The sequence below is a fragment of the Denticeps clupeoides genome, chromosome 12, assembly GCF_900700375.1.
Source record: "Denticeps clupeoides chromosome 12, fDenClu1.1, whole genome shotgun sequence".
Classification (NCBI taxonomy): Eukaryota; Metazoa; Chordata; class Actinopteri; order Clupeiformes; family Denticipitidae; genus Denticeps; species Denticeps clupeoides.
This window is the reverse complement of record NC_041718.1, coordinates 10,825,715-10,839,265: the sequence shown is the minus strand read 5'-3', so window position 1 is coordinate 10,839,265 and position 13,551 is coordinate 10,825,715. Positions and strand designations below refer to the sequence as shown.

Here is a 13,551-nt window from a genome sequence, read left to right as displayed (position 1 = left end):
AGCTTACTTTATCAGTAAAATATTTTCTTCAAAAGAAAACACTTTTTTTTACTTCTGATAAATGCTGTAAATGTCTTCAATGACATAACTTAAGTAAAGGACAATCAATTAAGAGTCCAACATTTAATAATTCAACTGCCCACCAGGTGGCAGCACTGTTAAAGATAAACACCAGAAACATCAGATGCAACTAAGACCACCTAAATAGCTTAATCCATATTTTTCTTAAATATTAATATTGATGGAAACGTCAGGAAGCACTATCTTGTACATGTTTTACAGAAGCACTTTAAAGCAGTTCAGAAACTCAAAGAAGCCTTTAACAAACAAAAACAAAAAAAAGTCAAATTGAAATATTCAACTTTATAACTTTGGAAAAAAGTTATAAGCTTTTTTCTAAACTTTGTCTGCATTGATCACAAAGGATGACATGCAATATGGGTCCCAGTAGTTTATTGAAGATAAAAAATACCTGAAAATAAGGCAGAAGGTAAATATAAAAAAAGGCACATCACTGTTGGAACTGTACGTTATAAATTCAACATTAAATTTTTACTTCGTAAAGAAAACTAGAAAAGAACAAAAAATCTGAAACGCAAAACAATAAAACAAACACATTTATTATATAAGTGGTGGCCTAGCAGGTAACGAAGCGGTTCAGAAGGCTGCTGGTTCGAATTCTGAGCCACCAAGGTGCCACACACTGCTCCCTGGGCGCCTTTCATGGCTGCCAACTGCTCACCAAGGGTGATGGTTAAAAGCAGAGGACACATTTTTTGTGTGTGTGTGTGTTTCACAATGACAATCATTGTATGTATGTGTGTGTGTTCACTTTATTGGTACTTTATGGTGCCTATTATCTTTGTTTCACAAAAGGACAGAGGTGGCTGTAACTTTATGGACAAAATATGCTTCAAAAGTATTAAGCAACAATTACAATCTACTCAGATTGTGCATTTTTTTAAACACAGAAAACAAGACTTCACTCACCTCAAGGTGCAACAATAATTAACATTTTGAAAATATATGGTCATAAAACTGTTTAAATACTCAGTACTAATAATGTCATTTTTGTCATATTGATATTCTAACACATAGACAAGAACAGAGACCTCCAGCAATGATAGAAATATAATATATGGAATACAGTGTCTGGTGTTATCTTCAACAGCAAAATTTGTGCTGGCAACATTTCATGTAAAACTAACGTTCCGATTTTGCATTTGCAAATAAAAAAATAATCAGATCCAGCTTTTTCCCCCCCGAGTGAAGATCACCTCAGTCTCTTTAGACACCTCAGGTACCGCACCCTGCAACTGAGCTCCACTTCACTTTCCACAATGTTAAATCAGCTTCACTTTCACCCGGTGCCATGCATTACTAAGGACCCCTCTCAAATTCCAGATGGGAGCCACGGAGTCCGGCTGCACGTTGTAGCTGTTGTCCACAGCTTTGCACACCAGCTCCAGCTCATGGGCCTCAGTGGGAAGAGGAACAGTGATCTCCCACAGCTTCCACGCCCATGCACGCCCAGGGGGAGGAGAAGGTGCTGGCTCTTCTCCCTTTTCAGCGTTTTGGAGCTGGGCTACGTGCCATGTCTTTCCCCCATCCACGGAAACATCCACCCGCACCACCTCCCTGCCACCACCACTCCAAGCATACCCTCTAACAGTCACCTCACCCATACTACTGTCTACAGGAGATCCTTCTGCAGGATGGGTGATGGCAGATTGAATGGGGAGTTCCTGAATGGACGGGGCCGACTTGAAGTCCACTGTGTCCCAGTCAGTATTTGGGGAAAAGCCCTTGTAGTCATTCTGCTGCCAGTGGCTCTTGCTTTCCTCTTCGCTCACTACAATCTTGCTGAGCCACTTGACATTACGGGCCCCAACAATACCCGGCACCACCACGCGGACTGGATATCCGTGGTCAGCCGGGAGCTCCTCACCATTCATCTCGTATGCCAGAAGCACATCACCTTCTTCACTCACAGCCTTGGCAAGTGGTATGGAAGCCCCATATGTGGTCCCGGTCACGTCACAGTCCAGTCCCTCAAACTGCACATGTTGAGCCTTAGTGGCCACTTCTGGTCCATAACCAGCATACAACAAGATGTCCCTTAAACGGGCACCTGACCAGGTAGCATTGCTGATGGCTGCAATGCCCCAGTTGAGACCTTTCACCTGCTTGACCTCGTTCATCTCAGACCGACGGTTTCCAGCACACTGGAGGGTGGCAGTCACCGTGTGCTTAGGGAATCGGGTCTTGAGATCCTTTAAAGAAAAAGACACAGGCCCTCCTTGGAGTCCTTCCACCTCTAACTTGTACATCTCTGGATCCACCTTTGGCACTGGGAGGTGATTGCGCTTAAAGAAAAGGGCAGAGGGGGTGATGTAACTGTCAGAGAGGAGCTCTGGAGGCGGCTCTGCATTGAAAGGCTTCAAGCTGTTGATCTGGAGGACTGGGTGACGTTTAGGGTCATTGGAATAGGGGTCAGATGAGCTGACAGACTCCTGCTGTCTGCGGTCCTCAGGACTTAGTTCTCCTACTTTGTACTCTGACAGGATCTCCAGAACATGGTCCTGGCTGTGCACTGCATAGAGAGCCCAGAAAGGCTCCAAAGCTCCTCCAGCAGCAAGTAAAATCTTGTCGCCACCAGGGTGTATAGCAACGAAGTCAGTGATGTCATAGACCCCTCCTTTGTAAGTAACCCAGACACCATCGCTGAGGGAACGGTGCTTGGTCACTTCTTCCTGCGTGTAGACAGGCAGGTCTGATGACTGGGTCACAGGCTGCACAGAAGTAGCTGCTCGTTCAACCTGGTGTGCAAAAAGAGAGGGAGAGAGATACAGAGACTGGATTACTTCCCCTTAGTGTTGGTATAAGAATAAAGCTTTGGAACTGTACAAATCAATGCCACAATTAATATACAAACATTCATCACGCTGCAACTGAACTTTCACCAGATTCTACCACAAAGTCTCCACCATTGCCTGACATTTACATTTATAAAATTTAGCAGTCACCCTTAGAGCTACTTTATATGTCTCAGGGACAAAATGGTAGTAAGTGGGGGTTTGGACCTGTGACTTTGTTGGCTTCTGGTTCATGGGCTAGGCTACTACCACTGCATGTATTCATTACAAAGCAATACTCTCTTAATAAACAGTGAAATGACTGCATTTCCATTCAGTGCTGTTATTGGCAGGGTTCTCGCATCCAACATTAATTGATTGTGTGAGTGGCACTACACATTAATTAATTACTATGCAAAGACCACACTAGCAATCACTAGACCCCTGTCACTCTGTTTAGACATACGGTCATGTATTTTAGAATGTCATGAGACCTGTAAAATTGACAAAATTGAAGAATGCTTTTTCTCAAATGATACCTCATGTATGACATTTTAGGTGTTACATTCCCACCAATCTACATATTTTCAATTTGAGGTCTTTCAGTTTCTCTCTAGGCTCACAAGCGTGCTGTTTGAAAATAATTTTTTGCAAATGAACATTATTGGTCCTCCATTGTAAAGACTAAGAAACAAACCCAGAAACGTGGTTCTGTTACCCCTGCACTAATGGCCTGAATCTATTAATTGTTCTTCTCCTGACAATCAGTACACTTGAATATGACAAATATAAATCACTCACCTGGCTGTGGTGAAGTCCATAAGCCAGCACAGCTCCTGCTCCTGCCACAAGCCCAGCTACTAAGTGTCTGAACTTGGCTGGATGGGAATAATGATTCTGCCCTCCGTGGCCACCACCACTCTCCCAACGAATTAAATGTGGGCCCACACATACAGACAGGTGAGGGGGAACAGCCTTTAGGTGGGTCCTAAGAACAGCCAATGTAAATGAAGCACACAAATGAAGATTATTTGAAAATTAACTATACTATTATACTAAATTATTATTATTAGTGCAATTTACATAATGATTACTCCTGGCCTATACAATACATGTTATATTCTAATTGTGCATTGGGTAAATGCAGGATCATGCTCTGACTAAACAATTTTGAATGATATAGCCTTAACTATGATAGCCTTGAATGATATAGCCTTAGTCACTTAAGACTAAGAAAGATATAACTTAATTTTGACCATTCCAAAATCCTCTTGTCAATAGCAAAAAACTTAAAAAATGACTCCCATCGCACAAGCTCCTGTTTGACAATTATTAACTAACTTTATGATGGCACCAACCAAAAGAAAATCATTAACTCTATTATCTACCCCTGGCTAACAGGCTACTAGGCTTACTGTGCATTTAAGACTTGATAACGTAAATGTTAATTAATTGGTGCCATTTAGTGTGGCTGTCAGATAAGGTCATGTGATCATTTCTAGGTCCGAGACACACATATTGCATATATGTGCACAATGCAAATAATTGCCATCTGAAATCGAAATGACTCAGGACCATTACTCATGAAATACACAATGCTGTTCAACTAGATCACACAAATAAATGACAAAATGAATTGTGAGACTGGATGGATGTCTACATCCTTAAACAGATATGCAGGACATTCTGGTTATTATGTTTAATTGCAGGGTGAAATGTCCACGGCATTACACAACTCTCTAGTGATAAAGTGCATTTTAGCTTCACTGCAGACAAACCTTTATGGTTTTACTTATGTACATCTATTTGAAATGACTATTGTGCAGGTCAAATAAAAAGAATCTTATTGCCTGACAATTTGCATGGCCTACCTTTGACTCAAAAAGACACCAGTACGGGCAAGGCCTTGGCAGCGTCTCAGGTGCAGCATTGCATTGATATCTGTGGGGCATTGTGTTACAAAATAAGATGTTTGAGGTTATTTTTTCATAACAGTTATAGTTATTTATTGCAATTAAGAACTATTCAATGACTTATTTAATTTATTTTATACTCTATTCGATATTGGTCATAGTTATTTATTACTTCGTTAGGGTCATTTTGACATTATATTGCACTATTACTACTGTTCTGTTCTTATTTCTTCTTATTGCATTGAGCATGTTTTTAGGACAAAAAATTCCCTTGGGAAAAATTTAAGGTTTTTTATTTTGCTCTAGTGGCAGCAGATAGACCTGCAGCTGTTTATATTAAAAATAAAACTGTTTGAATAGTTATGTAAACTTAACACTGCATGTTACCATGGCAGCAAGACATTCACTGGATTCCATCCTCTCTGTTGCATGAGGTTTATTCTCAAATGCATGAGCAAATAGATTTTTTCTCCACTCACATGTGGACTGTGGATGATATCATATGACAATAGCAATACAATGTGAACATTTTTATGTTTGCAATAATGACATCCATTATTACATCTGAACCACAGACAGACTGCAGCATAGTAACATGAAGATAATGTGATTGATACTGCAAATTCCATAATTTTTGGTAGTCAGAATTTGGTTTACGATTGGTAAACAATATAAAATAATTACCTCAAGGTACCAAGGAGAGTCTTGGAAACAATATGATAAAAACACATTGTGATTTCTCAAGACCATTGTTCTCAATTAGGACAAAAGAAATTATGCAACTGCAAAGCTCGTGTGCTGTGACTTCTCAAGAAGACTCACCAAGCTAATCTGTTTTGTGTTGCATTCCCAGATGGGAGTTTAGATAAAACCAGACCTGCGGTCATGTCGATGTCTTCACAGCCCAATCATAACTCAGGAAAGAAACTCACGCCTCCCACGTTAGCCAATAAAGGGGGACCACAGTAAAGGCTGGGGACATATAAGCCATTTCCCAAACTTAACTTTTCACCTATGGCACTTCACATTTTCACTCGCTATGTGTACATACATATTTCGATGAACTTCACTAAAATAAATCGAATATAAGAATCACTTAACCTTATTTCAGCACTCACTGACACAAACACACACACACACATAAATAAACCGCTGGGCTGTACAGCTTTTAATCACCTCCAGGACAAAGTCCCAGCAGACTAGGCATAAAATGAGGGTGCTGGGGACGGTGTATGTGCTATCCCATGACAAAACCAAAACGCTCTGTAGGTAAAAATGTAACACGAGGCCCACCACAGTAGTGTTAATATTAAACAAATGAACCAGTCTGACCTGGCTGGTGTCAAATTAAAACCTTCATAAACATAAATGTTACGTAAAAAGTACCCACTTTAGTGAAATCTACAAATTAGTTATTAGCCCAAAAGCAATTTTTCTTTGTGTATCTCAGAATATTTCTCGAGGAATGTGACGTGCACGAATTTGCCCTATTAATTGTAAATTATAATAAAACTAAAATGTTTCATCACACAATGCTGTACACACACTCGCAAGGATTTTAATAATAAATGTTCATTGTGTTAATTTACACATCTAAAGCGACGCATCAGCCTCGTGGGGAAAAAAAAAAGTTTTGGCGTGGCTTCATTTCCAAGAAGTCTATCGGGCTAACTCGGTAGCCAACTCTTCAGAACCATCCGGAAGGCTTTCTGGGAACGTGTCGGTAAATGGACGTGTGGTGGAACGAGCACTGCCAACATTTCTTCTCGCAAACAAGAACGACGCACAGCCCTAATGGTGCAATTTTCACACACGTCCTGCGAGATCCAGCGTGCTAACCTTCACTTCACTGCTAACCCTTTAACACGCCGTGGCACGGCCGTGCGCGCTGCGCTTGTCTGCACGGATTTACAAAAATGTGTTGTTATAAAGCCACGTTACTCACTTTCGAAGTGCGTTTGGTCTCCTGCTGTCACGAAGCGCAGCCTCCGCTGAGACGAGCCGCACTGTAGGCACCGACGGCAGCAACCAACCCTTAAACGCGGTGCGCGTCTGTGTGCTGTGACGTCATCACGCACGCACAACTCAACAACAACGGCATCATGGTTCTCTCACTGCCAGCAGCAGCCCGGCTTGTACATGACCGGTCATGGCGGGACATTCTGTCAGCTCATCCCGAGGAAGCGACTGGCCTCTCATGAAGAAAAAGATATGCTAAAATGTACAGTACGGGTAGGTAATATCAGTTGTAAACCAGTTGTCAGCACGTGTCAAGAGGGGCATCCGGGGTAAAACCTTCGCCAGATCCGCTATGGCAAACCCTATATGAGGAGAAGCTGAAGGAAGAAGATTATGTATATCAGTTACAGTGCCATTTATGGCTTCAGTTTCTGATAAAAAAAAAAAAAAAAAAAGTTTATAGCTGATAAGAGGTGTCAACACGCTACTTTATATACTCAAGTTGCCAAATAAAAAAAATAAATAAATAAACCGAAATTATTGTTAGAGATTATCATTATATATTTGGAACATGGTTCACAAACTTTAGAATATATTCAGCTCTCCAATTACCACCAATATGTAGTTTATACAGGAGTCAGTTTCATTCCTAATATGAATAATATATTTTGTCGTCAATACTACAGCAACACACAGTGAGAATCAGGATATATAAAAGACATTATATTCACAGCTGAACAATTAACAATAATTTGCTTTCTATAGTACCAGCATATTTACACCAAGGATTTAAGTCATTATTCTCAAATTTACCAAAGAATCAACCAGCAATTAATTAAGCCGCAACTACATGATCAAGCGTGAGAAATATTCCAATAGAACATTTATTCAACAAGAACATAATGGTCATTAGAAGAACATTAGATCAGTCTTGGCATCGCTGACGTTCCTCCGCCTAGCCTAGAAAATATAATTCTGACGTTCTACAAACAGGCCTTTTACACTGCTCTATGCATATACACTGAAGGGCATCCAGAGAGGCCGAGTGTGAGACCAAAGAAACAGGAATATGCCAGACATCGGAAGAGTCAGTCCCGGGTGTGGATATTATGGAGGAGGCAAGACTTCTTGCTGAGAATCAAGCCTGTCCTGTGACATTTTATACATATTTTTGGAATAATCTGTGGTCTACTAATGTGAATGCTGCATCTGTTAATCATGAAAACGTCCCAGACACTTTCAAAAGTCCGTTTATGAAATAACTTCCACTGGCTGTGGTCTATTTTGGCGTGGAGGAGGGTGGCAGGCTGGCGCAGCACAGTCTCATCAGAACTGGACCTGCCCGTGCTGGTGCCAGTGCTGCTTAGGATGATCACTGTTGATTCATCTTCGCTGCTTCTGCTTTGATGAGAGAGATGAGCTCTTGGTTGATGAGAAACACGAACCGTAGACCTGCAATCTGAACAGAAAGACCCAAAGCCTAATTACATATAATAATACATTTTATAATACATTTTCCTGATTTGTGCATGTTCCTAAAATAAGTCGTCATCACCCTTAACTCACCTCCACTACAGAATTGTTATTGAGTTTCCACTTGTTGCCGGACAGGACAGGTCTGCCATCTATGTAGATGGGTCTCCGACCTTCGTTAGCAATAAAGAAGTCCCCATTGTTCTTCAGTTTAATGATGCCTACAGGTTCAACAAAGTAGAACATAACCATCAATTAATAATTCAGCAATTGCAAATGAACATTACTGTTAGCACTAATCACAGATTGACAGAGCGAGACATGTCTGAAGACACAAGCACATACCTTGTTTCCTGGAAATCTTCCATGCAGGCCCCTCTAATGAAAGATCTACGTCAATTTGTTTGTCCTTGGTGGCTCTGCCCAGAGTTATCTAGAGGCACAGAAAGAAGAAGTCAGATTTGCTTCAAGCATTACTGTACAAAACACAAGGATTGAACAATACAGCAGCTGATGGCAGCATGACAAAGCAAGCAAGCAGTGCCAAAACCAGCCTGAATAAACAAAGGTTGCACTCCAAAACAGAATCTTCTGCATTCCCACATTCGCAGTGCATGATTACAGCTGAAAAGAGCAGTAAAAGATCAGCGCTTCTTACCTCTCTAGACCGCATGAGGTAGCGGACCATGCGTCCTCGCAGAGCTGCTAACGTCTGGTTGTCAAAATCCGGAGAGTTCATACCTGAGGACACAGTACAAGCTGAATGTTTGCTGGTAGAGTTTAAACCTGCTCATGTAGCACGACCAAAAAGCTGCTTTGCCCTTTCAAAAAGGAAAGCGACGCAGCTACTGTTACACTGCACCTGCATGAAAGAGAACAGTGAGCTCATTGACCAACCAAACACCGATGTCCCTTTACTGCTGCACAAAAATCGAGACGGATATATGAGAACTGATCTAAATCAGAGTTTTTGGTCTTTTTCTGTTAGCCTAAACCACAAAAGAACTAATTTTCTCTAACAGCACACTAGTTATAACTGCATGTAAACAAGCAACAGCAAACTATTTGAGCAAGTGGAAAGCTGTAAGCTTATCACTTATTTAAAGTAGAAGTGTGAGACAAAATTTACTAAAATATAATTAGAAGAGTTGAACAACCTATTGCAATGACAATACCTTCCAAGCAGGAATACCCATAGAGACATGGCAAATAAAAGTCATCTTAATTATTAGAACTACCAAGGCCCATGGTATTCTGTCAACACACACACAAACACACACACACAGTGTGGTCTGTGTATGAATAAACAACGAATGTGCCTGGCAAAAGCATTTTATACTGCTGATCAGAGGTGGATATTTATAGAAAGAAAGCAAGAAAAGAATAAATCTGTGTGTGTGCACAAATGTCCTGGCATATCTGTTTATACCAAGGCAGTGCAGTTGGGGTGTTTGTGTAAAAAGTCTAGGTCAAAGTTCAGTCAGCCACAGGCTCTGAAAAGTTCATTACACCAGTAATTTCGATCGCACTATAGAGCTACACAAATATAGGGAGCAGAGAGCATCTAACCTGTGATACTGTCCACCAAGACCTGCCAGCGGGGAAGTTCCTGCTCCAGTTGTCTGATCTCCCTTTTCTGATGTCGGTCAGAAATCATCAATTCTACACAAAGATGAAAATAATAATTGTTAATGAGAAAACAATTACAGTGCTACACTGACTTTTTTTTAGTAAAACAAATGCATTCTGGTCATTAGAAATTGGCTTACCATGTTCTAACACCTCATCCCTACTTTCCCTAAAAAGGGAAAAAAAGAAAGAAAGTATAAAGGTATATAGTATAAAAGACTACAAACTGCTCTAAGAGGGTCTCAGAACCCTTACTTGAGCTTGACATCATCAACCAGTTGTTCAGCATCTGAGAAGTTCAGTACTTGGTCGCCCTTAGGGAGAGGCTGGACTGCAACAGAAGTGGTTCATATAATTAACAAGATATTCAACGTGCCAATATATTTGCAGGTACAATACTGTGAATATACACTAGTTCCATAAAATGAATAGTAAACGTAGCTGCAGAAACAAGCAAATAGGGTAATAATAGCGTGTCTTATCTTATGTTTCACATGGGTTTCTGGAGCAGCAAATACAACTCAATTATGCTTAAAAAAAATGGAGACAAAATTTGAGATAAGGCAGCTCACCACTCTGGTCCTCCAGTAAGTAGTACTGCTTCAGAAGTTGCCAGTGCACCAGGAGGCTCTTGGAAGTGCGGGAAGGGTAGAACACACTGGGATGCTTACTAAGAACCTCCTGAAACACTTCCAGCTTGGGCTGGCTAGTCTGCTCACAACAAAGAACCCACAACATTATCACCCAAACATTCTCACACAGAACAGAAGACATAAATGTACTTGTTTCATCCCCCCAAATGAAGGTGACAAAATAATCAGAATCACTGGAATCATGAGCCATTGACACTGATCGTACCGATCACATAATTGATCTCAAAGCATAAAATATCAGTTACTCCTAACAGATTTGGAGAGAGTATTATAAAGAGAACCAAAAATGTTAATAACCAATGTATTGTAATTCAACCTCTTCAGTCATGCATTACGCTCAGAAATGCTGCACATAATCTGACAGTCGGTGGTTTATTGATCTGAGCATCCATATACATTACAAAAATACTACAGTACACTGTGGAATGAATGTTGAGTGAACGAAACAGTTAAATTAAGAGGAACAACTCACTGAGCTGATCTTTGCCAACAGTGCCTCCTCTGCCTGGCTGAAGAGAGCTTTACTCTGGATGGCAGCAATAGCCTCTGGGTGCAGCTGCCTCATGGCCTGCCATGCCAATCTGTAGGAGTGAACAAAAAACTAGTGTTATGGATCCTTTCTGCCTCTTCCTCCTACTACTAGCACTAACAACTACTAAGATACGAGTAAATAGGATGACAAGGTGAGGAGAGCATAAAGTCCCTTTAATTGGCCCCCTTGAAAACAACGCATAGGTTGGATGTAAACACAACAGCAGCACCTAGTGGTCAGAACTGAGTTCTGAGCTGTTTTGGATTGAGACTTTTCAATTAACATATTGAGAATAACAGCTGGAGAAAATAAATACTCACTTGGAAATGACGGGATCATACAAAAGGGCATACCAGCGCTCTTGAATCTCCCTCAGTGTAAAACGACAGCTGAACTTCACCCCTAAGTGAACAGCTGTCAAATCTGTGGTCTGAATACAGAAAACAGTTTATTGCTTACATTGCACAGCTGCACACTGCTGAGTCAAGAGTCATATCTGACTGTATATTTCACATATGCCATAAAAGGCATGGTTTTAACACTCAAGTGAGAGCTGTAGAGGATTTTAATAACTGAAATATCATTAAAATTAAAAAAAATATATATGCCTCTCACCTGTAAAACTGCATTGATGAGCAACAGATCATCGGTGGGTTTCCAGCGGCCCAGGTCTTTTGTGATCTGAAGTGTCTGCTTGCTCTTCTTCACTCTCTTGGTGATAGGCGGGGGAGTGATCACCATGGTGAGTGGGGGCGTGATGGACGAGCTTATTTTTGACACCTGATCAGAGGAAGCATTCCGCATTTTCAGCTTGATATATGCCACAGTGCACACTATTGATAACCAAATATCACAAGAATGACTGGAAACTCCCAACTCAAGTTTGGAATGTCCTCAGTTGGCCCACTACCTTCTTCCTTTCCATGGATGATGGCTCACTGCCGGTGCATCGGATTGGCTCAATGATAGGGGGACCTTTTACTCTGCTTGAGGACTTGACCAGGCTGCTCTCCACAAGCTCATCATCAAACTTCTTTCTCTTAATGGACCTGAAAAAGAGATTTCATGAAGTAAACCATGTGTACTGGAATCTTGAAAGGCCAATAGTAAATGCGAGATCGCAAACAAGGGTAGGAGATATTTTACGTTATGCAATTTACAATGCAAATTAGTATGCTGCGTCCAAATTATGTCATACTCATGTAAACTTTTACATCCAAAAACCAGATATTGAGATATTATTTATCGCACGTTGTAAGTCGCTCTGGATAAGGGTGTCTGCCAAATTCCATAAATGTAAATGTATAAATGTAAATGTAAATTGCATCTAGATACATCAGATAGATCAGAGGAAATAGAGGTATTTATCATTCCCTTTTTGTAATCTATTAGAAAATCAAAACCTCCAGGTACACAAGTTGCCTTTCTGTCTATACTTACCTGGAGGAGCTGCGGCGCTTAGGCACGCTGCCACCCCCACCGAAGGCTTGTGCTGCTGTTCGTTTCACATCCTTTACCCCCGTGGACTCCTCATCTTCCGACCTGCTCTGGCTGGTCATTGCTGTAATGGCGGAACCGCCCATGGCTGCAGCAGGCACACCTGCCTGAGTGTCTTTGGGACAAAACACACACACACAAACAAAACCCAATGAATCTTATGTACGCAAAAGCTCCAATGCTGTGGTTATTCATTTAATCCTTTTATTCTAGGGTTCATCCGATATTCTCGTCGTTCAATACAATGCAGTACAATACTTGCCTTAATTTGTCGAACAGGTTAAAAGAGAAGTTTTTATACCTTTCTCCATGGTTTTTCTCCCCACTGAGGCGGCCGTAGTCACACCAAACTCCGGAACATTCAGAAGATGTCAAAGAGCCCTATTCGGACACACCATGAAGCCAAAATGTTAACGTTAAATGTAGATCTATTATCTATGCAGAATAAAATGAAGCAAAACGAAGATATCAGAATCAACTGTAGCAGAGCTTTTAGCATTAGGCGTCAGCAAAAACATCCGCAATTAGAGACTACTTGCCGCAACCGAAGCGGATTGATCCACTGTCCTGTAATACAACGCCAGTGTTGTTCACAATTTAAGAATCCATAATATTTAAAAGCATGGACTATCTTCTAAACAGAAATACATTTATTTTATTATTTTTGTTCGGACCCGAAACAAAAACCGAACGACTTCCGAGAAAGGCGGAAATTGCGTTGTAGCAAAGAAGTTCTAGCAATACAAGAAATAAATCTGACTTAAGTTTCTGATTGCGATTATCGGGAGCCTCCGGTTAAGAAATTGAGAAACTAAATTTAAAACAAGACCTTTATAATGAACCTGTCGAATTGACACACTGAGAGTACGCTGTTTGGGAAGTGGGCTGAAAGTTGTGTATTACCTGCACGCTTCACACATCTCAAGCACTCGTGCAGCATTCAAAATTATTTAATCGGATAAGAGATAAAACCCCTCTAAACGTCTGTTACAAATGTATGAAACGCTACAGAACATTGAATTTAATTTTACCGAGTCTTT

At 40.8% G+C, this 13,551-nt stretch overlaps 2 protein-coding genes across 3 annotated transcripts; both read right to left on the bottom strand.

Annotated features, from left to right (window-relative positions):
• Window positions 1–711: 711 nt before the first annotated feature.
• suox (sulfite oxidase) lies at window positions 712–6,829 on the bottom strand. Of its 2 annotated transcripts, none has more exons than XM_028999504.1 (4): window positions 6,714–6,829; window positions 4,727–4,796; window positions 3,657–3,843; window positions 712–2,819 (listed from the first exon to the last, which is right to left on the bottom strand). In XM_028999504.1, exons 2-4 carry the CDS (start codon window positions 4,783–4,785, stop codon window positions 1,344–1,346), a joined length of 1,722 nt encoding a protein of 573 aa, XP_028855337.1. In that variant the 5' UTR covers window positions 4,786–4,796; window positions 6,714–6,829; the 3' UTR covers window positions 712–1,343. The 2 variants fall into 2 exon arrangements, with proteins under 2 accessions (XP_028855337.1, XP_028855338.1); XM_028999505.1 differs by having other exon boundaries at window positions 4,727–5,740; window positions 6,714–6,766.
• Window positions 6,830–7,595: 766 nt separating this feature from the next.
• mcrs1 (microspherule protein 1) lies at window positions 7,596–13,215 on the bottom strand. The gene is made up of 15 exons (XM_028999506.1): window positions 13,051–13,215; window positions 12,813–12,892; window positions 12,455–12,626; window positions 11,925–12,063; window positions 11,630–11,794; window positions 11,335–11,444; window positions 10,955–11,063; window positions 10,402–10,540; window positions 10,085–10,160; window positions 9,970–9,998; window positions 9,770–9,862; window positions 8,859–8,941; window positions 8,546–8,633; window positions 8,294–8,421; window positions 7,596–8,186 (listed from the first exon to the last, which is right to left on the bottom strand). Exons 2-15 carry the CDS (start codon window positions 12,820–12,822, stop codon window positions 8,100–8,102), a joined length of 1,428 nt encoding a protein of 475 aa, XP_028855339.1. The 5' UTR covers window positions 12,823–12,892; window positions 13,051–13,215; the 3' UTR covers window positions 7,596–8,099.
• Window positions 13,216–13,551: the final 336 nt, after the last annotated feature.